This window comes from Ailuropoda melanoleuca, chromosome 4 (genome assembly GCF_002007445.2).
Source record: "Ailuropoda melanoleuca isolate Jingjing chromosome 4, ASM200744v2, whole genome shotgun sequence".
In the NCBI taxonomy this organism is placed as follows: Eukaryota; Metazoa; Chordata; class Mammalia; order Carnivora; family Ursidae; genus Ailuropoda; species Ailuropoda melanoleuca.
Genome location: NC_048221.1, coordinates 25,441,212 through 25,466,204, shown reverse-complemented (window position 1 = coordinate 25,466,204; position 24,993 = coordinate 25,441,212). Strand labels below are relative to the sequence as shown.

Below are 24,993 nucleotides of genomic sequence, written 5' to 3'. Positions count from 1 at the left end.
CTCAGGGTAACAGTTATCCCTAGAGTTAATATTCATAAAGGGCTTCGATCAGTCCTATTCAGTAGAAATAGCATGTGAGCCAAATGTAATTAGAAATCTTCTAATAGTCACATTTTAAAAAAGCAAAAAAATAAACAAGTGAACCTAATTTTAATAATATGTTTTATTTAACCCAGGGGTCAGCGAATGACAGCCAGTAGGTCGAATGGAGCCTACTGCTTATTTTTTTTAATAAAGTTTTATTGGCACACAGCCACGCCCATTTGCTTATGTATTGTTTACGGCTGCCTTTTCGCTACAACTGTAGAGCTGAGTAGCTGTGGAGTTGAGACTGGACGGCCCACAAGCGGAAAACACAGCTAGTCCTTTACAGAGAGAGCCTGCCAATCCCTGGTTTATTTAACCTAGCATGTACAAAGTTGGTCATTTCCACATGTAACTCAATATAACAATTATTAATGAGATATTTTACATTTTTTGTCATATTAAATCTTCACAACTTCATGTGTCTTTTACACTTACAACACATTTCAAGTGCTCAGTGGACGTGTGGATTATGACTACCGAATACCACAGCGCAGCCTCAGAAAAACGCCTGAACATAGCAAATATCACACTGGAGTTTGTTAAATACATCAATAAATAAATTCCCCAGAAGAAGGAAGCCCTAACATCCTGGGACATCCACTGTTTGTAATGAATCACTTCCGCATGCCTCTAGAACGATGCTAGCTATGGAGTCCCTTCCTTGAGAGAATAGGGAAAATCGTCACTTAAATCATTTTCAGTAGGGCTTGATCTATTTGCAAAATCCCCACTGAGAAGCCTGCCCTGGTGGCAGCCTGTCCTCCTCTGAGCAGCTTGCAGACTTGCTGCTGACAGAAGTCACTGTCATCATCAGTCATATAATTCACATATATAGTCAGGCACTAGCCAGGCATTTTCTTTCTTTCTTTTTTTTTTTTTTAAAGATTTTATTTATTTATTTGACAGAGATAGAGACAGAGACAGCCAGAGAGAGAGGGAACACAAGCAGGGGGAGTGGGAGAGGAAGAAGCAGGCTCATAGCAGAGGAGCCTGATGTGGGGCTCAATCCCATAACGCCGGGATCACGCCCTGAGCCCAAGGCAGATGCTTAACTGCTGTGCCACCCAGGCGCCCCAAGCCAGGCATTTTCTGAGCGTTATTTCATTTAATGCCAGAAATAACAGTGACCTCCCTCGGGAAGCCGGCCCCGAGACCCCATGCTGACTTCAGTGTCTCCTCTGTGCTCCCGAAGCACCCGCCTGCCCCCATCCCAGCCCTTCTCAGTCTGTGCTATGTGGCCCCTTTCACCGCAGGAGCCCAGGCGAGGCCTGACCCACAGGAGCTATTGGATCCACGGTGGGTCGTTGCGGTTAATCACATGGCCCTAGAGGAATCCAGGGGGTTCTTTGGTATTTGATTATGTTTAGCAGGTCCTTGCCAAGCACTTCTGGTGTGCAAGGCTGCAGCGTGCATTCCAGCAGAATCACACGCACACATTGGCCCTCGCTCATGCTGTCTCTTGTTCTTTCCCACTCAAGAACTTTCCCAAAGTTGATGAGGGAAAGCCAGGCAAATGAGCTCCAATTGCAGCTCTTCTGTGAAGTTGCACGGAGAGGCAGACCAGGGGAGACACAACCCTCCCAGCCTTCACACACCAAGAAGTCAGGTGATGTGTTCTCCCAACAGAACGTGACAGGCAGCGACATTGGTCAGTTTCAGGCCAAGGCAGTTAAGAGTGGGTGTGCTCTCTGCAGACTCTCTGTCTCTTCTCTTGTCCCCGGTTGGATAGAGAAGGACTCAGGGAAGGACCTTGAGGTCCTAGGAGACGCCAGAGCCACCAGATGGGAGAGGCCCGGCTCCCGGGTCAATGTGCAGCATGTTGCCCACCGAGCATCAGAGCGCACTGTGCTACAAGAAGTACATCTTTATTGGTTAAAGCAACTGGGATGTCATGGCAATTTGTTACAAAAGTGAGACAAACCTGACCCATGCAGGTTTTGGGGGGATGGTGGGGGGACCGTGAAAGAAACAGTAAGTAAACATGGAAACATGGAAACTGTTTCCTCCTTAAACTGTGGAATACACTGGGACCAAGCAATCTGCTGTGGGTCCCTTCACGACAATGTAGAGAGAGTCAAGACTGGGAGAAATACTGCCCTTTTCCACTTAGCACCCTAAGATCTTAGCAAGTCCCTCCCCTGCCCCAGCTCGGCTGCTGGAGCACTTGGAGACTCCGCTGTTTCCCCCGGGACAGCGGCTAGCACCCCACGCCTTGCTGGTGGGGGTGGGGGTGGGACTCTGCAGGGAGCTGAGGTCCCTGGGGACATCCAAGAGGCAGCAGGTGGGCCACCCTGAGTCCCAGAGGTAGAGAAAAGCACTCACGACCCCCCCCCCACTCAGCAGAGGAGCAGGGCTGGACAGAACAGAGGAAGGGTGTGTGGAGCTGGCAGTGTCTCTGCTCAGCGGGGTCCAGACAGACTCTAGGAAGAGGCAGGAGCAGCCTCTGAACCCCCAGTGAGTTCAGCTTAGTTGGTCTGTTCGCCGTGGAAAATGGAAGACGCTACTTTTGACGTAAAAGGTCTTTGAGATGGGCTGGCACCTGGCATACGTTGGAGCCCTGGTGTCCTTCATGGTGTCCCCTGGAACACAGCAAAAACCTGGTTGAGCTGGGGCCGCCATTCCTCCCACCAGCCCTGGCCCAGCCGAAGGGCTGAGGGTCAGCAGGGACACCTGCTACAACCACTCTGGTTAAAATAGTGAAACAACTCTGCACAGTTAGGAGCTGCGGTTGCCCCGTGCCCCTTGATCCCTACCTGATTTCCCCCAATCCTTCTTAGCATCTGGTAACCACATGGTACACCGGGCATAGCATGGCGACCTCAACACCCTGCACTGGCTCTGTGCCCATGATCCGCCCCGATGGGTGGCAGGCACTCAAGTCATTCTAAAGGTTGACTCTTTTGACCCCATCCCTACCCCACGTTTACGAGGGGTAACCTCATCACATTTCTCCCTGTGGTCTAGTAAGAGCCCTTCCATCCTAGTGCTTCATAGTAAGAACTTCCAGGGTGCTGGCCAAGGCTGAACGAGCCCCCAGATGCCCACAGCCTGCAAGTCCTGTCTGCTGAATTGATAACAATAATAATAATAATAATAATAATAATAATAAGTCCTGTCTGCTGAATTAAGAAGAAAAAGAAGTCCTGTCTGCTGAATTAATAATAATAATAATAATAATAATAATAATAATATTAGTTACCATTTGTTGAGCACTTACTCTGCCAGGCACTAGACTGGTAGTTTTTGTGCATAAAAGGTCATTTGGGGATGATCCAGCTAGGGCCCAGACAATGCCTTCAGCCCCACTTCCCCACGGCTGTCCGTACCCCCGATTTGACGCAGCTCCTGTCTGTACCCGGCTCAGGGAACAGGGACAGATGGTTCACGGAAGTTCTGCCATCTCTTCCTCATCGAGCCCCTGAACTGGTCGGGTTAGGGGCATGAGGCCAGAAACCTAGAGAATGTTCCAGAGATTCTAGGAGCAGCTGGGAGCTTAAGCAGAACCACAATGGAGGAAAACAGTCTTCTGTCTTCGCCCTGAACCTAGCACCACCCTGAGCCCCAGGAGGCATCCAGAACCAGTTCCCCCGCTCCAAGGTTTGGGTTGCTGACTAAAGCACGGGATGCCCAGTTAGGTTTGAATTTCAGACAAATGACGAATAATGTTTCAGTCTAAGTATGTTCCATGCCATGTGTAGGACATGCTTAGACTAAAAACTTATGGTTTACCCAAAACTCAAACGTAACTGGGCATCCTGTAGTTCAATTTGCTCAGTCTGGTGGCCCTTGCCTGGCAGGGGCTTGAAGGGCAGGGGGCACAAATCTGCGGGCTGGAGGAGCAGAGGGGGAGCAGGGGGGAGGGTGTAGCGCCCAAGTGGAGACTCGCTCTGTGGGCCCAGGGAGGCAGGCCCTCCTCAGAAGAATCTGATGGTGTGGAAACACCTCAGGCCTCTGCTCGAGCCTCCCCTCCCCGCAGGCCTTCCCTGACCATCTGTCTCCCCCAGGAGCCCCTGGGTCTTCCTCTCCTTTTCCTGACTGATCTCCTCCTACAGTCTCTACACTCACGGTCTCTGCCGTATCCCCAGGGACACAAAGTGCCTGACACAGACCAGGCGCTCACTAAACCTTTGTTGAATGAATGAATGAATGAATGAATCAATGAATGAACGAACAGACCAGAATCCACACGCAGACCCCCTAATTTCAAGTTGAGTCCCTCTTCCATGCTTGTTCATTTGCTAACTCACGTTGGGGCAGAGCTGGATTCGGAGACTCCCGATCTCCCTCTCTGGGCTGTCCCGAATGAACGCGTCACATGTCGAATGAATGAATGTCTGTCCTACCCACCTCATGAGAATTTTGTGAGGAAAATTTCTGTTCTGTGCTTTCCCATTTGATTTCCCCAAAACTCTGTGACCTAGGAAGGCAGGCACTAGTAGAGTCCCATTTTTCAGATGTGGAAACTGAGGCCCAGTGAAGTGAAGGCTCTTGCTTGAGCTCACACAGCTGGCAAGTGAAGGAGCCAGGATTTGAATTTGCACTTCCTGATTCCAAACCAAGGCCTCATTCCCTAGTCTACCTTCATTTGTTCATTGATTCCACGGTCACAGTGTACCAGCCCCAAGCCGGGGGCTGGGAGGGCCTTAATAAAATTAACTAAGAAGTTCTGGAACCCAAAGGGCTCTAGGCCAGATGGATACTCAAGGAAGGGTGACAGAGTGGGTCCAGTGCTTTTGTAAACGCGAAAGGCTGTATTAGCACAAGAGTGACACAAATCTGCCTGGAGGACTTTCAGAGGACTTCCCAGAGGAGGTGACACGTGAAAGTTAGCGAGCAGAGGAAGAGGCAGGAGGTATATTCCAGGTAGAGAAATGAAAATGTGCAATGGCCTGAAGGTGTGAAGGTGTGTGGTCAGCTTGGAGAAGGGTGAGCCCCAGGCACAGGCTGGTGCCTGCGGGGTGATTAAGGACAGGGCTGGGGGGTTGCGGGCCTGCCGGCAGAGGCCTGGAGTGGCAAGATGGTGATCGCCCTTACCCATGTGCCAGCCGTACTCCCAGGATGACAAGATCGGGTACAGAAACTTCTCCTCCGGCTTCTGCCGATGCCGCTCACGGAGGTACGAGGCTCGGCCCTGGCCGTCGTGGGAGATGCCTTGGAAGAGCAGCTGCAGGGTGCTGGGGGGGACCTGCCTCATTCCTAAGCCCTCTGGCCTGCTCTGGACTGCTGGCCCCCGAGCGGCTCTGCGGGCCTCCCAGACCTCGTCTCCCTTGGGCGCGGGGCCCTGGACGCCCACTCCCCTGGACAGCTGATCCCAGACGCCCTTGGTCTTGGGCCCTCCATCCTGTACCTCCCTGCTCTCAGGGGAGCTGGTGGCAGCCAAGGGCCCGGCTCCCAAGGCTAACCTGAGGGGGGCCCGCTGGAGCCGCTTCCTGGGCACGGGCCCCTCCTTCGGGTACTTGTGGCCGTAGCTGATCTTCCAGGCCACCCGGGCTGCCATCTCCTTCCAGATGCGCTCCTGCCAGCAGGCTTGGCTCTGGGTGCTGCACAGATCTCTCATGGCGGTGGGGGGGCAGGGGAGTGGGGGGAGGAACCATTCTACCTGCAGCCCTGCGGTCTCTGTTTGCTCTGCTGGTGCCCGTCTCCAAGGATACGTGCAGCCAATGAGGGCTGGGTTGCCAAGGCCCTGCTGGAGAGGAGGGGCTGGGCTGCTGGGGGCCACGCGCAGGCAGTAGGACAGACCAGGCTGGAAAAGGGAGCAAAGGCTGGCCACCACCCACCAGGTACCTGGTCGGAGGCTGTATTCTGCCCCAGAGGGCCTTGGGGCCCAAGCCTGCCTTCCCCCCTCACACCCTGAGGGCCCCGGGGAGGCGCACGGGGTCCACCAGCCTCTAGTCCATTCAGCACACCTGACGCGCACCTACTGTGCACCAGGCCCCCGGGGAGGTCCAAAGGGAGGCCCAGTGTCCACCCTCAGGAAGCTCTGGACACAGGGCTGGGGGGTTGCCATGGAAACTCTGGACTCCAACCCCGCAGACACAGCTCTGACCCTTGATAGCTTCCTGGCGACATTTGAACATCAGAATGACAGGGGGAATGACTTCTGGTATCGAGAGAATGACATGAGGCCAGGGTAGAAGAACTTGGAACAATGCCTGGCATGGCGAGGCCTTCCATCAATGTCAGCTGCTGTCTCACAAGGACCTGCTCGGTGCCAGCTGCCGTGCTCAGCTCCGTCTGCCTTACACCACCCCCCTCACTTGCCGGGGCCCTCATTGGGCTCCTTTCCAGATGGGGAAAGGGAGGCTTGCAGAGACTATGTGCCAGCCCGAGCACAGCCTGGCCGCCCCGTGCCAGGCCCTGGGCCGGAGGCTTTCCTGAGTGAGGCCGCTCAGCGGAACCCTCACGGTGACTCACTGACACGCTCTCTTCCATCACTTTTCCAGCTCAGGAGACTGAGGCCCAGCAATGTTCATTTGGTCACCCAGGTATGGATGTCAAACCCCACGCCCCTGCGTTACAGACACAGAACTCTCCCACTGAATGTGGCAGCTTTATGTGAGAGGCACGGTGGGTGGTGGCTCAGGGGCGGGCAAAGGAGGACCCATCAGTCACCCAGCAGCACCATGACATCAGCCGCAGGACCGTCACACCCTCTGCCTCTCCCAGGAGGGCCCTGCAGGGGTGAGCAGCAGGCATACCAGTGAGAAGGAGTTTACCCATAATGCCCCGGGGCCACTCGCCTTTCCACTCTGTGCTCAGTGGGCTCTCGTTTATTCATTCAACAAACATCCATTCGCTCTTAACCCTGTTGCCAGGCACTGAGCCAGGTACTAAAAATAAATGAGGAGGGGGGCGCCTGGGTGGCACAGCAGTTCAGCGTCTGCCTTCGGCTCAGGGCGTGATCCCGGGATCCTGGGATCGAGCCCCACATCAGGCTCCTCCGCTATGAGCCTGCTTCTTCCTCTCCCACTGCCCCTGCTTGTGTTTCCTCTCTCACTGGCTGTCTCTCTCTCTGTCAAATAAATAAATAAAATCTTAAAAAAAAAAAAAATAGAGGAGGAACGGAGTCTACACGCTTCCCTCCTTCAGGGTTTCCCAGTCCAGAAGGGGAGACAGACTCATGATCAGGTGGATGGGGAGCAGGGAATTGGGGAGATGATCAGGGAAGGCTTCCTGGAGAAGGTGTACTTTGAGCAAGCCCTGAACTATGAACATGCATTAGCCAGGCAAAGAGTAGCAGAAGAATGTTGTAGACTGGGACTCCCAAGGCAAGAAAGAGTAAGGCTGTCTAGACAGCCGTCTGTGCTTGTCTTCCCAGCCGTAAAATGAGGGCTATGAAGTTTGGGACATCTGGGAAGAATAAAAGCCAACTGGTTGAGTGACACAGCCTGGGCCTGGTCTGTCTCCTCAGGAGCGATCACAACGGTCATCAGTTCATCGTGCAATCACCTTTTAAATCCAGGCTCTCTGAGCAGGCTGTAAGCACCAAACTTGCTTTAGGTGCTGAGGGCCTTCTGCGTGCCAGCAGTTGGAAGCGAACAGTGCTTACAAAACGTCCCTCCCCACGGAGCTTGCGCTCCTGGGCCCTGTCCTGCCCAACCCCGCATCTCCAGTACCTCCGCGGGAGTTGTCTGGCATACAGTCCGTGCTCGGACAAAGTGCTCAAGGAAAGGATGAATAGGCAGACTTCACGTTGGTTCTGTTTCCCTGGGGCGTGTGCGGGACGGACGGATGGAAGAAAGTCGCAGGAGCTACGGGGGTGTCAGGACCCTGGTGTCAGACGCTTGTGGGGTGTGGTCTGACACCGGAACTCAAGAAAGCCTCCCTGACCCAGACCGCCCCAGCTCCAGCCCCAGGCAGAGCGCAGAGGCGGCTGTGCTCCTATGGGGTTTGGAAGACCCGGTGCCTTCCGGACCGCAGGGTTTTCTTCGGTGCCGCAGTCGCGCGCCCAAGGCGACCCCTGGCGGTCACCACGGCAACGACGGTCCGAGAGGCAGTCCTGACAACAGGCTCTGGAATGGGGGCTGCACTGAGGGGAGGACAGGCTCCCTCAGGAGGGGAGTGGGGTGGAAGGGTGTAGAAAGATGCCCCAGAAGTACTGCCTTCCAATGGGCTCAGGGACAGAGGTTGGCTCACAAGGAGAGTCGCCTTTGGATTCCAAGCACCCACCTGGGCGTGGCCCTTGTGTGCAGGGCAAGGCTTCGTGGCCTTCCTCCTAAATTCAGTCTTTCCAGCTCTAACACAGCCTTGACCATTACTGTGTGACATTGCACAGGTCACTAACCTCTCCGAGCCCTGGGAAATGCCCCTGTAAAAAAAATGGGATAACCATAAGACTCAGAGCCTAGCATTAGTGTTACTTATTACACTCGGTTTACTCCAGATTTATTCACTTCAAACCCATCCAGCAACCCCTGGGAAGGTAGGGGTAGCCCCAGGCCAGCCTCTGGCCTAGGCCTCTGCGAAGGGAAAGAGGTCCCTGAAGTCTGGAAACCAGGGGAGGCTGGGAGGTGAGCTGGGGCTCTCCCCAGTGCACCTGACTCACCTAGCTCTCCTCCCACCTTTCTGGCCACTCCCCCAGGTCACCAAGGACCCACCCTGCTCCTAGTACTGCCATTGGCCACCCCATCCACTCCAACTCATGACTCCCAACCCAGTTTCCAGTCCTGGGCTCTGTCTCTAGACCATGTGCCTCTCCTATTTCTGCTTATTTGTGTCCTTAAAGCAGACCCTCCTGGATTTAAGCTCTCCATATAGAAGAATTCTTTTAAACACCTTTCACCAACAGCAATTCTGTGAAGGCTTATCGTGTACTAGACACTATGGTATGTTCTTTACATTCATTTTGTCAGTTAACCCTCAGAACGCTAGATGGGTAGTTTCTAGCACCCCATTTCGTTGGAGAGAAAACAGAGGCTGTGAGAGTCTCTGACGGTAAATGATCTGCTGGGGGTCATGGCAGGGCAGGATTTGAACCCACTGGCCCATGCTTGAACCACCATGCTTAATAGATTCCCCACAAGCTCCCTTCCCCTCATTAAGGTAGCCCTTCCACTTTGCCTTGGGGAACTGAGTCTCCCCAACACCCAGGCAGCCCCTATTCTAGCCGCTCTGGGTGGGGAAGGATTTGGCCAGCCAGTTGGAGGATGGATGTGTTGGGAGATCTTTCTAGAGGTTAATCTTAGAACGGAAGTTTCCCACTTTGCCATTTTAAGGATGAGGGCACTGCAACACAGAGAAGCCTTCCTGGAAGAGGTGCCCTTTGAGACCTGAACTATGAACATGAGTTAGCCAGGCAAAGAGTAGAGGAAGAATGTTCCAGTCTGCAAGACAAGAAAGGGCAAGGCTGTCTAGACTGCCCGCGGTGCCTCAGTCTTCCCAGGTGTGAAATGAGTGCTATGCAGAAGTCTGGCACATTTGGGGAGATGAAGAGCCAGCCGGTGTCTGAGCCGGGTGAGCCGCAGAGCTGGGATTGAATCTAGACTTGAGCCTGCAGCTGCTTTCTGGGCGTTTCTCACAACCAGGCTCTGCTGCTGCCACTGATGCCAGCTGCTTGGAGCTGGGCCCGAGGCTGGCATTTCTGGGGCGTGACGCCTCTGCCCAGATCTCCTCTTTCTCGGAGACCTCGCCCCCCGCCCCCCTCCACCAGGGTTCAGCATTAGCTTCGCACTAACATCCCTACCGACTGGGAAAGGCATCCTGATGCCTTGGGAAGGTGGTGCTTATGGCAGAGGGAATAATGTGGGCAATACAAGGCTCGAATACTCTTTCATCTTTGAGCTTTGTCCTGGGGAGATAAGCAAGTCCCAAAAACCTTCGGACGCAAGCCATAAGTCAGGCTCGTAAATTCCCCACCTCCTGCCTGCCTGCCGGCTTTGGAGAACTCTTGAGGAAGAGAGAAGGAGTGGGCCACCCTAAATTCCTCGCATATGAGTTGGTCCCCTGTGGGCTCAGGGACGCAGACAAAAGCCTTATCACAAAACAAAAAGGATCCCATTGTTTCACAGATTCCTCCCACCCGTGTGTTTGGTCAGCATCCTTAGGACAAAGCCAGAGGGGAAAAATCCGAATTCAGGCTTGCTTTGAGCCATGTAACATTTTTCATCCTCTTTGAGTTATGATTTGCTATTGTGAGGAGAAAAAAATAATTAGCTCAACAAGACGTGTTTCGGGGAGAGTTTTCATTAGTGGGATATCCTGATTACAAAGCCCCTCCCCCCTCCAAGTTAATGGGGACTTGAAAAGATTCCATTCCTTTCCTAGACCTTGCTTCCATCAGACGGAGCATTAAGCCCAGAGCACTTGGATTGATGAGCTTGTTCCCCATTTTAAAATACAAATCTGGGGGTGGTGGTGACAAGGATCACTCACGTGGCCATTTACGTTTATTCGGCTAATTTTTAAGGCGGTGCCACTTTTAGGGGAAATTAAATCCCTAGTGCCTGACTTATTTTACACCAAATTCATCAAGATGTGACTTTCAAGGCCCTCTTCAAGTCTGAAGACTGGACGTGTGGTCAAGGGCCCACCAGGCTCTCAGTGCATTGGAAACAGACTTGTTAATGGATGTTTCCTTCTGGGTGGCACTGCTGAGGAGGGCTTCCGTGGGCTGCAGGAGGCGGCTGGACCAGGGAGAGGCAGGCATCAGGGCTTGGAAGGGAACAGGGCCTCTTGGGTCGAGGATCTCTGCAGGTCAGCTGTCAGCACTGGCTGTTTCAACCTCTGTTGGCCCCTAGAGTGATGGGCCCAGTCAGCCCCTGGCAGGAAAGGGCCTGGTACCCGTTCAGGTCGGGTTTCAAAGTCACTGGGGTGTTTGCACCAACAACAGCCCGTTCCCGTGGCAGCAAGTCCAGGTGCAGAGAAGAGCTGCCCTGTGGCTCGAGCCATTGACCCCCAGAGAGGCGCAGATTCACCTGGGTCGTGTGTGATGCCACAGGCCGGGGCCCACCAGGGCAGCCCCAGGTGCCACCTTGTGTGAGGAATGTCACCCTTGCAGGATGTTGGTGACAGACAGCAGTGGCCAAGACACCCAGCTCTCCGTGGTATTTCAAGTAATCCTCACGGCCACCCTGAGAGAGGCATGGTCTGAGGGGAAGCCACCTCCCCAAGGCCACACCGCCCCTGACCGGCCAAGCCCAGGTCCCAGCTCTACCTGATGCCCAAGTCCAGCTGTGAACACGGAAATGCTGCCTCCCCAACAGAAACCAGCCAGTCTTCCTGGGATCAGAACCAGTGCCTGCGCCCCGCGGCTCCTCTGTGGGCAAGGTCACATCACTGGGCAGAGCCTGGACAGCCCCCAAGCCCACCAACCCCTTGTGGAGTCCAGGAATAGTCATTGCTGGCACAGACCCACAGATAAGGGGGCTCCCTCCAGGATGGGGGGCAACGGAAAACCTCCCTGCCTCCCACCTCTCAGAGGTAAACAAGCCTCCATTCTGATCAACAAGGAGGTGCCAGGAAGAAACACACACAAGGATCCAGTCTTCCTTCCCTGACTTTCCCTCCACCCCTCACCCCCAGTGGAGGGCTAGGGGCCCAGCAGGGACTTCCTGGGGCTCATCTGGGGGCTCCTGGTGCACTCCCACAGAGGTATAACCAGGGAGGTGCCTCCACTCTGGGGACAGAAAGGCCAGGGCCTGGCGTCTGCCCCAAGTGACATGTCCATTCAACACCTGAGTTGGTATCAACACTGCAAAGTGGTGACCCGGGAGCGCTAGAGGGTAGCAGGAGGGGAGGGGCAGGCATCCCAAGCGTGCGTCACACACGTCACACACTTGAAGCACAAGCTCTTCCTAGCGGAAGGCAGGAGCAGGGGAGGGAGATGAGTCCCACACACGGACCCTGTGGTCCAAGGGCAATTGGGACGACAGGTGACATAGCTTCTTGTTGGAGTAAACTCCCTAAAATGACAGTTTCTCCTGTCATCGGGAAAAAGGCTTTCTCTCCTCAAGGTTGTGTTGCTGTCCCGGCCCGTGTGCCCCGTCCCCAGTGCCTTCACCGCCAGGCCCAGCCTGTCTGGCTGCTTGGCCTCTCCTGATGATACCCCCCCCGCGGGGCTCACAGGAAAGCAAGCCATCCCCCTGCAAATGAGGCCAGGCTCATGGTCAGAACAAGTTGCTAATCTGTGTCCTTTCAGCCAGGGGTAGGGAAAGCCGGTCAGAGACTCGAACCATTTATTCAGAAACAACACCCTCCAAGGACGCCAAGGGAGCTTGACGGAGCAAACATTTAATAAGTTATAGGATACAATTTACAGTCGGCATTTGATTCCAGTTTTGCTTCCACGTCCCAGTTTACAAAACCCATGGCCCTTTCACATTAGGCTTCAGGCTGCTCCGGTTTCTAAGAGGGGGGCTATTGCCAACACCTGCCCCCCCCCCCCCCCCCCCCCCTTTTGNGGGGATGGTCCCCTACCTCACTCCCTGTCCCACCCATGGAGGCACTCGTGACAACAGCAGCCCCTTCCTCAGGACGGAGCAGCAAATCAAAAAGGTCTGCCTGCCCAGACCACACCCCACACACCCGGGCCCTGAAGTCAGGCAGGGTCTGCGAATGCTTTACCTTTATTCCAGAGCCAGCTCAGGTCTGCAGAAAGGGGTGCAAAATGCCTTATACCCATTTTTGGAATTTTGCACCTGCACGTTACTTTCCAAAAAGCCTCAGATAACACAGGGCCAAATGCATATAGAGCCGCCATCGGCTATGTAGCTCTCATTATTTCTGCCTCATGACAGACCACCAGGAGCTGCTGCTGTCCTTCCCACTGCCTCCACAGTGCCCTGACTTTGGGGCCAAAGGTCAGCAGGAGTTCCATTCTCTCCTATCTATGATTATTTTTCAGAAGTGATCCCATGGCTGATTGGAGGTGGGTGTGGAGTGGTCTGTCCCGTGACAGGCCTCTGCAGACGAGGGCGCTTACACAGTGACCCACCTGTGGTCACTTCGAACGTGTTGGCAAGACTCATCAAAGACTGACAAATGGCTGGAGTGTGTTAAGAACAAAGGCTCGCGGTGGTTAAAAAAAAGGGGGGGATCTTTGGCAGGAGGGGGCTGCTTGCTACAGAATTTCCTCGGACCCACAGACTTGAATGGCCTTTAAAGACAAAAGCAAAACATGGCTGCCAAAATGGGCACATGTTACAACTTTGCAGGGAAATACTCAGCAGAACGAGGCAGAGGCACCAGGAAGCACTGAGGCCAGTCTGCCACCATATACTGGCTGCCCTTTGAGATGTGTAAAAAGGCCACGGAGCGGGCGGGGGTGTGGAGATGAGTAGTGTTGAAACAATGGTGTCTGCCTGAGAGCCTTTTATGTGATAGGGTGCTGGAAAGAAGAAGCTGGTTTTAAGTCATCTTCTTTTCTAAATGACAGCCTAAACTAGGTCGCCTCTTTGCCCTGTCCCTCCCTGCCAGTCTTGTTTCATGAACGGGCTAGTCAATTTCATTCTTTAGAAATGTCAGTCTTGCGAGTGACCTTGGTCTGTCTGCAGGGGGTGATCTGCAAGAGGTCGGATCTGAACCAAGTGTGCATGAAAATCTTCTCAGCCCATTGCATGAGTGTGCATTTCTTAAGAGTCCCCAGTGTGTCCCTAAAGAGTTGAGTCTAGGACTTATTTCTCAAGGCACTTTAGAACGGCAATGTTTTCGGGATGGGGTTTCAGACCCATAAACAGCCTGGAGGAAAACTTTGTATAAAACAAGTTACAAACAAGCAACAAAAGCAACCACCAGAACTCCTCCCAGGATTGGACGAGAACCGTTTTAAGGCACTGTGACGTGGAAGGGACTGCCGGGGATGTGCTCCTCTCCCCACTTCACGGCCAGAACATAATCTCCCTTCTCCTTGACGATGTATGTGACGTTGTATTGCTGGTTGCCCATGTGCTTCATGGAGACCTCTTCACAGGGGGTGGTTGGCCCATGGACACCAATCAACAGCATGTTGGAACCTGGGAGGCAAAGAAAGGTGGTTACTCTGTCAGGATGCATCATGGAAGGCAGAGGAAGGGAAGGGGAAATGGGAGCCAAGGAAATACACCAACTATTGTCTGTTGAGATTCTACAATGACGCTGGGACCTTTGAGAGGTGGGACGGCATGGCAATTATAAGCAGAGACTCAGAGCCCGGTGGCGAGGGTTCAAATTCCTGCCTGCCACTTTCTAGCTGGGTAACCTTGGATATGGAATTTTACCTCTCTCTGCCTTAGCTTGCCCATCTGTAAACAGGAGATGACGCTAGCACCTAGCCCATGGGCTTGCTGTGAGGTTTATAGAAGTTATATGTGAAGCCCTTAGCTCGCAGCAAGAGTTACGTAAGTGATGGTTACTCTTGTCTCATTTATTCTCAACAGAAACTTACGGGAGGTGACTTTGTTATTCCCATTTTAGAGAACAAGAAACTGACTTTTAGAAAAAGATTTAGTAACTTTCCCAAGATCACACGGCTAAGTTTGCGGAAGGAAGGAAGGAAGGACTGAAGGGAGAGAGGGAGGGAGCGGGGGGGCAGGGAGAAGTAGCGGAGCCAGGTTTACAGCCCAGATGTGCCAGATGCCAGAACCTACGCGACTAACCACTGACACCCAAATAGATACCCAAGTCAAAACTGCAATTAAAGCAATTACTGGCAGAGAAGGGGCCGGGTTACTGATTCAATTTGCCCATCTGTAACGGGGATAATGCCACCTTTCTTGTCTACCTTGAGGGCATTTGAAAGAATCAAGAGGCAAAAGAGAGGAAAATCATTTGAAAATATGAAGTGCAGGAGAATGGGGTAATGAACAAGGTTACTTGCAGGTGTCTGGGCTGCACAAGGGAGGTGGGCGCTGCAGGGGAGACTGAAGTTAGCAGAGGGTGCTCAGCACGCCTCCACCCTGACCCTCGAGCAGGAGCAGGCTACCTACCAGCTTTGCTGCAGTCCACCAAGAAGGAGCTCTTCTGGCCCACGAAGGCCTTTGAGAGCCCTGCCCCCTTGGAGGTCACCTTGCTGGCGTCTGAGGACGCCTTGGGGATGGCACTAAAGCAGGTCTCTGTGGACGACCTGGTCACGGACTCCACCAGAATGGACGAGGTCTCATTGGCTGAGCCAGGGCTGACCAGACGCTGGCCTAGAAGATGGAAGGAAGGGGAGGGAGGAGTGAATGGCCAGAGCCAGTGGGTCCTCTCAGCTAGAAGAGGGCGGAAGCTCTAGGACAGTCCGTGCACCTCAACAGCTGGATCGCAAAGCTACCACATCCCCGCCTCGTATCCCCAATACCTGATCTAAACATTCCCATATCCCCATCTCACCCCCATAATGTCTTCCACACCCCTGGGTCCCAACCCACAGTGGGGAAATGACAAAGCCTGGAAACCCCTCCCACATAACCTCCTGCCACCCTGTAGAATTTACCTCTTTCCATTGATATAAAATACTCTTATGTATAAACAGTGTAAAAACAAGGTTATATGTTGGGGAGAACATATAACAAAATAACAAAAATGGTTCTCTCTGCATGCGAGAGGATGATTTTTCTATCTGAATCTTTTAATTCTTCTGCTATGAAGCTATTCTACTCATAGAACAGTGAACCAAGCAGAGACATGTGGAAGGGATTTACCACTGTATTTATGGTGATTACCTTGGGCCGTGGGCTGTGAGGTGGTTTTGACTGGTATTTTGTCTAGTGTTCGGAAGGAGGCACATTTTTATAAATGTAATAAAACCTTTTGATTATTTTAAAAGTGAAGTTTAGAAATAAAGGGATTTTTCAGGTCCTGATCTAAACAAATATGTAAGATTTCAAAAATTTTTTTCTTTTCCGTTAAAAAAAGAAAATACGATTTTTCCATTTCTACACTCCAACATATCTAAAATGACCCACAGTTTCTAGTGTTGTGTAACTCTGTTGGTAATGTGACATGTTCCACAGGAAAAAGAATAACTTCAAAGCTGTTTAGTTGTTACCTGTCACTTTGGCCTTGAATGGACTGCCCACAATGTGGTTGGGCCCACCATATTTGACGCCAATCAGGTAGTTTCCAGGAGCCATGGGGGTGTACATAACTTTGTACCCTTCTGGGGTTTCCTGGCAATCCATTTTAACTTTGGACGGGCCTTCAATGGTGACGGATAATGTCCCTGGCCCTGCTCGGGTGGTGTTGATGAAAAATTCAGACTGGATACCTGGGAGAAAGAAGAGGGAATGTCATATTGGTTTGGAGGAATGGGGGTGTGTGGTTTGGGGAGCTTTCCCAAGGGCACTGAAGCAATGGCGGGAGGACACACAGGTTCCCCTCCAGAGGGGTGGCCTTGGTGACAGGCGAATCCACCAATACTAGCTCTGAGCTGCTGGCACAGAGGGCCTCGGGCCCTGGGGGCAGTAACTCTCTTTCCAAGGCGGAGGCAAGAGTGTGGCTGACATTTCGCCCACCAGCACCAAAGGCCAGGACACCCTGTTCTTGCCTCTGAGCAGGCGCGGTGGCCGACAGCAAGAAGCCTGAGTCTTCGTCTTCACTGTCAGCCTGAAATGCTGTTTCAGCTGCTGGGGGCTCAGCCCTGCATCAGTGCGGGGGGGCGTGGGCCCCTCTGACCTTTCCTTTTTCCCGAGTGCACCTGGAGAAGCCAAGCAGGCCTAGCATCTTCTTCCTCCCCCACAGGCTCCTTGCCCCAGACACCACGCTGAAGACCGGGGCAGCTGCTAGAATCTGCCCGCCCCCCACTCTGCCATGAACACCAGCAACAAGAACAGGGCCAACACAGCGGCCCCTGCTAACTGAGCCACTCTCGCACGCTCAGGCTCCACATCCCACAGTAAGCATCCTGTTACGCGCCCAGTGATTCCTGTTTAACAAATGACAGAGGCTCAGGGAGGCTCGGGCGTTTGCCAGTCAGCGCTACAAACTAGGGAACTGGGGTCCGGACAATTCTGTGTGCCTCCGGAGCCTCTTGCCTGGCCCACAGGGGCTCCTGCACGGACATCCTGCCTTGCGATGGAAGCAAAGCTGGGCCGACCAATGACCGTGGTGCATTCCCACCTGAGCCCAATGCCCCGCAAAAGCCTCCACCCCTTCAGGCCCATTTCCAGTCCAGAGGGGGATAAGGTGGTCCGTGAGGGAGGCCACTACAGTGCCCTCTACGGGCCATCCCGGGCACAGCAGCCTTGTGCAGGGCAGTGTTTTCTTTCGGAGCCCTGGATGCCGCCCCAGCTGGGAACTATTTCGGTTTAATTATAGCTTCTAGGCCAGAGAAAGAATTATTGTTCTGGCTATCAATAAAACAAAGGCGCTGCTATCATGCAACCCCCAAACACAACCCAGCTGCTTCTGGAAGCTCCTGAGGCTCCTGTCCCAGCCAACACCCCCTCCCCCCCAATTATCTCAACCTTATTTCTAAACTGTGCAGCCAAGAGCGAGGCTGTGAGGGCAAGGGAGGGCTGGTGCACGACAAGGGACGGCATTTCCAGGAAGTAGCTGCAAGGCGACGATAAGGAAAGATATTTTTAAAGTGAAGATGAAAAGACCCCGCTGTAGTGGAAAGAAGCCCAACCCATTTTAACAAGTTGCTCCCTTCTCCTGAAAGATCAAGATCCGTGAATCCTGGCTGTGAGGGCCTGGAGAGCCAGGGGAGATGAGGTGGGGAAAGGGAAGTAAGGAATAATAGGGCAAGAGCTACCTGGAACAGCCTATCAGGCGGGCTCCCTTATTCTTCCCATTTTACAGGAAGGAAGTGGAGGCCTGGTGAGGTCAAATCCTTTGCGCCAAGTCACCCAGCTGGGGAATGGCAGGACTGGGATTTAAACACAAGATCTGACCAGTGCGGCGCTCAGGCACTTGCCTGAGAGAAGTGAAGAGACATAAAATGCACGTGCAGGAGTCCCTCTGCCTACTGCTTGCAGCTCGAACCAACACAATACCCCAGACGTCTCTGGGCAAGCCAGTCTTCCCCTGCCGCACTGTTTGCGCGCAGCTGAGCTCCTGTGCGGTTAATGCACGTCTCCTGCAGCCCTACTCCAGCGTGAAGGTGGGCGAGGGGGCAGGGGAGAGCAAGAGGCTCTTCTGTCCCACCTCGTGCACACTGGGGTTCTTAGAGCACTTTATCAGGAAGACTGCTCTTCTGATCCAGAGCGTCGAGAACCCCCTGGTCTAACGCCCGACCTCTCAATTCCCGGGGAAGCAGACAGTCCCACCCCAAATTCTCCACATTCCCCTGCTCCAAAACCTGCAAAATGGACCATTTAAAGCTCAAGCCAAGAGATACAGCAAGCCCACCCATAAAAACACGGGCAAGTTTGAGTTACTCTGCAGGTCAGGATGCCAGGCCCTCCAGCAGCCAAGCACAGACACCTTTTCATTCCAGGCACACTGCAGCTGTGTGATCTTGGGATGGATATTTGGGAAAAGGCTTGGGAGCGGGAGCACTAGAAAAACAAGACGCCTTCCCCTTGACAAGAGCAATATTTACACAGGCTTTGAAACAGGCGTGCTCTGTACCTCTCCCTCCTGGCTGGGAGTCTCCCTGTAAGACTGGCTCCTTCTCTCACTGGCATCCAGCTCTTGCAAAGCACAGCCTGAAACCCAAGCTCCTGAGAAGGCACGCGAATAGCCAAGAGGAAGCACGAGACGCCCCGAACGCAGCTGGTGTGACCCAGCAGGAGGGTAAGGTGGCTGCTGGCAGCTGCAGGAGACCTCAGTGGCTGCTGCAGGACCCGGACCAAGGTGTGCGTGCCTCTGAATGCCCGGAGGACCCCATGTGGTCTTTAATGGTGGGTGGCTTGCCAGGGACCAAATGCCTACCGTACTGCCTGGGGACAATTCCAGGCAGCTGAGACAACAGGGGTCCTGGTTTAGGATACCCCACAGAGTCGGCCAGGGGTGCAGTCACTACCTCTGGGTGACCCAGCCACTGAGGGAGGCAGCAAAACTCCGGGGTTAAGGGTACAGGCTTTGAGGTCATGGACCTGGACTGACTCCTGGTTCTGCGCCCTCCCAGCTAAGTAAGCTTAGGGAGTGACTCACCCTTTCTGAGCCTCACTTTCTTCATCTGTGAAATGGAATGGCATAGGGTGAAGTGTTACCATGCCTGTTATAAAGGGCAAGCTGCTGGCCCACAGTTCAGTGTGGAGCCAGACTGGACGGACCTCAGGAGTCCAGAAGCACTTACACCACCCCTCTGGGTGGTTCTGCTGAGGCCACTGCTATGACCAGAGCTTGGGGTGGCATGCCGGCCTGTCAGTGACTCCTGCACCTGGGCAGGGCCCCTCGGGCCACTTAGGACACTGGCTCCCTAGGGCTGGATGCCCAGTAACCGCAGCCACTCATCTCCTTGCCCATGCAAGGCGGGTCTGCTCTGTCCAACTCACCGTATCAGGGGGAGACTAGAGTAGAATGTGCCCACACACAAGGGACTCAAGCCGGGACCTTCCAAAGGCCCAAGGTAACACCCAGTGCAAACCAGGTCCCAGTGCGTCCATGTCTATGGACATGCCCTGCAGAGAAGTCTGAGTGGACCAGCTCCCCATGCTGGCACTCTCCATACCAGTGACCCACCCAAGGCCCGCCTCGAGCTCACGGGATCAACACTAACTGCAGCCATTACAAGGGGCATAGATCTGTCTTTTGACACAAGTTCTTTAAGATGCCAAGTGAAAAACGCTGTATGACAGCACGTGCACCAAGATTACTTCTGTACAATAAAAGCCAAACTACATGTCTACCTCTTTAACAAACCAACCAGCTAAGCGACCATGCGTGAGGATGCCAGACACAGGCAGTCGGAGGTCCTCCCCTGAACCATTGGTGGTGTTCCCTCCTGGGTCTAGACAGAGGGAGGAAGAAGCAAGGAGACGGAGCCAGTTAGTTATGCCTCCTTCACAATCAAATGTGTCCCATCCATGGCAAAGACTAAAAACAAATTGTAAGGAGTCCAAAAAGTTCTAGAATTCTTTGCCACCATCTTTTCTCCTCCTCCCTGAGGACCAGAAACTAAAAGGAGGAGGCAGACCGTGACAGGTCCTACTGCCGATTCAAGGTTGTTTCTGTGAGCCCATGACCGCTGAAAGAACCGAGGGGCAGGAGGCCTCCCAGGAGGCAGCTCACACACACTGAATCCTCTGCAGGCAAAGAAACCCTCACAAGCACAGGCAAGGCGCCGTATTCCTTCACGATCAGTGTCCTGGCCCTGAAGTCAAGGCACTTGGCCAAGGAAGACAGGGGAAGCAGAGCAAACAGTAATGGGGTGTGAGAACACGGTCATCAAGCCCTTGCTCCAGACTTAGCACGGGTCAAACCACATGTCCCCAAACAACTCTGGAGATCAAGAGCTCCAAAGTGTCCATCATTGCAGCTTCCCTGGGAGAACACAGAGAAGGCTTCCCGAAGCCTGGACAGCTCCCCCTGGCTGAGCCCCTGGGGCGGGCAGAGTTAAAGATGAGAGCGGGAGGTCATGGGTTACCTGTGGTGCCCCCCTCAAGCCCGGCACCATAGGCGGACACCAGGGCGGGGTTCCCTGCCTGTCCGGGCTCCCCGACGCGCACTTTGAAGGGGCTTCCAACCACGTGGCTCCCGTTGAACTTGACGTCGATCATGTGGATGCCGTTCTCGTGGGGGATGAAGCGCACGGCGTACTTGTCTAGGAAAGTGAGCAAAGTACAGGGTAAAGCTGAGTACGTGGACACCACCGAGCGAGGGGATGACAAAGGATGGGAGGCCAGCCTGAGATGGTGAATTTTAAATCATTACTAAGGACCATAGCTCTACTGGAAGCCTGGCACCCAGTATGTTGGACTTCAAAGCCAGACGGGCCTATTTATGTGTCCTTTGTCAACCCTTTGGAAAATGCATCCAAATCTCAAATTCTAGGTTTCATCCTCTGTGGTGTCTGCCTTGGGAGAACAATTTCTTTTTTCTTTTCTTTTTTTTTTTTAAGATTTTATTTATTTATTTGACAGAGAGACAGCCAGCGAGAGAGGGACCACAAGCAGGGGGAGCAGGAGAGGAAGAAGCAGGCTCCCAGCGGAGGAGCCTGATGCGGGGCTCGATCCCATAACACCGGGATCACGCCCTGAGCCGAAGGCAGATGCCCAACGACTGAGCCACCCAGGCACCCCTCTTTTTTTTCTTTTTTACGATTTTTTATTTATTCGAGAGAGAGAGAGAGTGTGCAGGGGGAGAGACAGAGGGAGAGGAAGAAGCAGACTCCCCGCTGAGCAGGGAGCCCCACCCGGGGCTTGATCCCAGGACCCTGGGATCATGACCTGAGCTTAACTGACTGAGCCATCCAGGCACCCCTGGGAGAACACTTTCTTTATGAAAAGCTCACTTCTCACAAAGTTTCTCTACTTGGCCCCTTGAAGGGAAAAGGAATGGCTCCAACTGGCATTAATGCTTCTGTATTAAGCTCTAAGCTAGCAACTGCCCCCCAGGGCAATGGCCAGGTTTTTCAGTGTGTCTGGGTTCTGGCACGCGGCAATCTGTCCACTGACAACACCAAGAATATCCACCCGTCATGTACCCCCCAGCCATCTCTTCCCCCTTGAAGCCCTCCCACCTGGGATGCAGACCACCTGCTCTACCCCCCAAGATGTCTACCTTTGCTGTACTCATTGCAGGACACACAGCAAGCAAATGCCCGATAAGGGCAGTGATCACAGGGCCCTTCCTTATGCATCAGGGCTCACAGTCAATGTGGCTTCCTCTGAGAAGCCCTCCGGGCCTCACCAAGGCAGAAACTACTTTTCTCTCCTGCTCCTTTATCATTTGGTTCTCGGTTCCCCTGGGGTATTGGTGACCACCTGGGGTCCCCCCCAGAGTACTGCAGGCTTCCGGCCAGGTCCCCACTCCACTCTGAGCTCCTCTTTGAGGGCAGGCATCACGCCTTCCTTAGCCTTACCGTCCTGCCAAGTCTCTCACACTTAATAAATGTTCACTGGCAAAACGGCTCATTGAAGTTGATAGACGTCACAGAATTACGTATGTCAAGGGAGCGGGCAGGAAAATCTTACACTAGTAAGCATACTAGAACCCCAGATTCTTTGAAGTTTATGGAAGAACATCAATCGACTTTTCCCTCAGAGTAAAATGAGGTCAAAGAGTACTTATTCATGTCATAAGGTCAACAACATAATAAAAATCTGTAAGATTTTGTGAAACTAGGAGAAAAAAAAATCACAATGAATAATAGGAACGGAATCTGAAAAACAACAGAAAATAAAGCAGTATTTGTTTAAAAAAAAAAAAAGAAAAGAAAAGAAAAAGAAAAGAAAAGGACAGCTATATCCCAAAGTGTCTCCCAGTCCCTGGCAAATGTTTATGCCTAATTGGTACGCAGTGCCTGGCAAGAGCAGCAGAAGGGAATCTGAAGGCTGGCGGGCGTCGGGGCGGCCTACCAGCCCTCTGCAGGGACAAGCACCTGTGGGAACGTCCCTCCGGGAGGCGCAGAGGCTGGGGCCTGCCCACCCGCCTCCGGCTTACCTGGCTCCAGCTCAGACACGTGGCACTCCTCCACGGCTCCGGAGGGGCTGTGCACCTTTGCATCGATCTTGCCTTTTGCCCCATTCAACCTTATAGCAAAGGAGGCTGGCTGGTTAACTTTTAATCCCGATTCCTGGGAATTTAATACATTAAACAGGTTACGGCCCTTGGTGTTCCTGCTCCGTGGCACACACCGACCCGACCCAGGACTCCAGGGGACAGTGGTCATGCAAAAAGGCCCAGAATGTTTATGCTGACAACAGAAGAGCAAGCGCCTTCTTCCACACTTCTGGCTTTAAATATAAGACAGCAGAGACATACATCAGCGGCGTCTAGCACCTTGGTTCAGGCTGGAAAAGATGGTTACTGGATTTGGAGACTTAGGCATCCTGGCCAACAGAACTCTCATTTCCATATTCCAAACAAGACCTGGACAGCCAGAAAACATAGTGTCTTCCAGGTCAAAAAAGGAAGGGCCCTCTCTTAAGAGGAACCCGGCAACTGAAAAAACCATGTACTCACCAACATGAACAAAGTTTTATATCATTGCTATTTTTTGTCTCAAGGGTAGGAATGGAGATGACTTTCAATAAACTCGTAAAGGACTATACACGGTGAAGACTCAGCAGGACTGGGGGTGACTACCATTTCCCAGCTATGTAAGTAAGTTGTTCAACCTTTGAGTCTCAGTCTCCTCATCTGTAAAATGGGCATAATAACCGAATCTACCCCAGAGAGCTGCTATAAGAGGATGAAACGAAGTAATGCATTCCAAGCACTCAGCACAGGGCCTGGTCCATACACAGAAAGGCTCACAGAGGTCAGCTTACTGTTAAATATTAATATGCATTTAGAGATTGTCTGCATCGCACTCTCTGTCCCCACCCCCCACCAAAAAAAAAAAAAAAAACACCCAAAAAACAACAACAAAAAAACCCCACCCAACAAAAAGAAGGCTAGCTTTCACTCTTCACTGGATCAGTTTCACCCTCCACATTCTGCCCTCGAAACTACAGCCTCTCCCAGGAGGAAGGGATTTGAGGTTTAAATGCTTAAGATATTTTAAAATATCAGCCAGTCCTGAACCACAAAATTTTACAACTAAGCAGTTTTGTGGTAAACTTGATTGGACAGATGATACCTCAATGTGCAATGATACCTCACTGTGCGATGATACCTCAATGTGCAATCGAAGGACGTGGGGGATCTTGAAATGCAGATTCTGATCCAGCAGGTCTGAGGGTGGGGGAGCCTGGAATTCTAGGATTCTAGTAACTTCCCAGGCAATGGTGAGGCTGCTAGTCCCAGGACCACATCTCGGTAGCAAGGCACTAAAGCTGTACTGCCTAATTTGGTAGTCACTAGCCCAGGGGACTGTATTTTTTAAAATTTAAATCAATTAAATTAAATTAAATTAAATAATTAAAGATTTAGTTCCTCAGTTACACCAGCAACATTTCAAGGGCTCAAGAGCCACATGTGGCCAGTGGCTACCATATTGCACAGAGGAGATGGGAGATAGTTCCATTGTTGTGGAACATTCTATTCCACTATGCTGCGCTAGAGGTTACAGACTGGAGAGAGAGGACTGCACACAAAATTCAGTGATCTCTGATCGCCAGATCTCCCCATCCCACCATCCCCTCCTCCACAAAATGCCAGCCGACTTCAATTTTCTAAAAGGTCTTAAAAGCAAGACAAAACAATACAGGCCTCTCTTTTCCTAACCAACACCAGATGTTGGTGTGCAGGCCTCCAGCAAACCTCCAATAAATAAATTACATATCACTCAGCACCAAGTGACCTGGGGAAAAACGGGACAAAGCTGACGCTCGCCCCTCCTCCTGGAGCCGCTAGTTACAAAAGCTTGATGGAGACAAAGCCTGCTGCACACTTACTCAAATATTTACGACCCAACTGTGATGCGAGGACTCTACAGAAAAGCCTTCTGGAGAGGATTTCTCCAAACTAGGTTTTTTGGGGACAGACCCATTTACATTACCTGAATCCGCTTGCCGCTAAATCCTCAAGAGGGAGATAAACGCCTCAGAAGATCTGAAAGAAATCTTCGAGATGCAGGAAGGCAGCCCTTTGCCCTCAACAAATGCTGGGTTTATCTCCCTCCACAGGTTTTAGTTAAGTCGGCCACATAAGGAACTTCTGTTAAGAAGCCTTTAAATGAAACACAAGAAAAACATCTACACCACAGCGACCAGTGGGCACCCTTGGTACTCTCCACCTGAGGCCTCTTCAATCTGCGGACGGTGATTCTGCTTTGGGTTCTGTCTGGGTTCCCTGATGTCTGGCACCACCGGCAGTACCAAGTGTCCTCAGGGTATGGTCCGAATGTCAAGTGTGAACCAATTGCGTGGAGTTAGAGCCAATGAGATCACCAACCTGAGATCCAGGATTGGGTTCTCATCCAAGTATTTTCAAGAATGGGGGCGGGGGAGGGCGGCA

The 24,993-nt window shown here is 52.6% G+C and overlaps 2 protein-coding genes across 5 annotated transcripts in view; both read right to left on the bottom strand.

Annotated features, from left to right (window-relative positions):
* Positions 1-1,825: 1,825 nt before the first annotated feature.
* Positions 1,826-5,644, bottom strand: LOC117801775 (protein ATP6V1FNB). Its single transcript, XM_034657249.1, has 2 exons — positions 5,122-5,644; positions 1,826-2,666 (listed from the first exon to the last, which is right to left on the bottom strand). Exons 1-2 carry the CDS (start codon positions 5,642-5,644, stop codon positions 2,548-2,550), a joined length of 642 nt encoding a protein of 213 aa, XP_034513140.1. The 3' UTR covers positions 1,826-2,547.
* A 6,650-nt stretch (positions 5,645-12,294) lies between these two features.
* FLNB (filamin B) overlaps positions 12,295-24,993 on the bottom strand; it is a 137,907-nt gene continuing 125,208 nt past the window's right edge. For 2 of the 4 annotated variants that reach the window (XM_002913523.4, XM_002913524.4), the window contains 5 exons: positions 22,534-22,666; positions 20,516-20,692; positions 16,031-16,249; positions 14,988-15,191; positions 12,295-14,036 (listed from right to left, as the gene is read on the bottom strand). In XM_002913523.4, the coding sequence (XP_002913569.1) occupies positions 13,849-14,036; positions 14,988-15,191; positions 16,031-16,249; positions 20,516-20,692; positions 22,534-22,666 (921 nt within the window). In that variant the 3' untranslated portion in view covers positions 12,295-13,848. The remainder of the gene's footprint in view (positions 14,037-14,987; positions 15,192-16,030; positions 16,250-20,515; positions 20,693-22,533; positions 22,667-24,993) is intronic. The other 2 variants (XM_019805364.2, XM_002913525.4) reach the window with 1 other exon arrangement.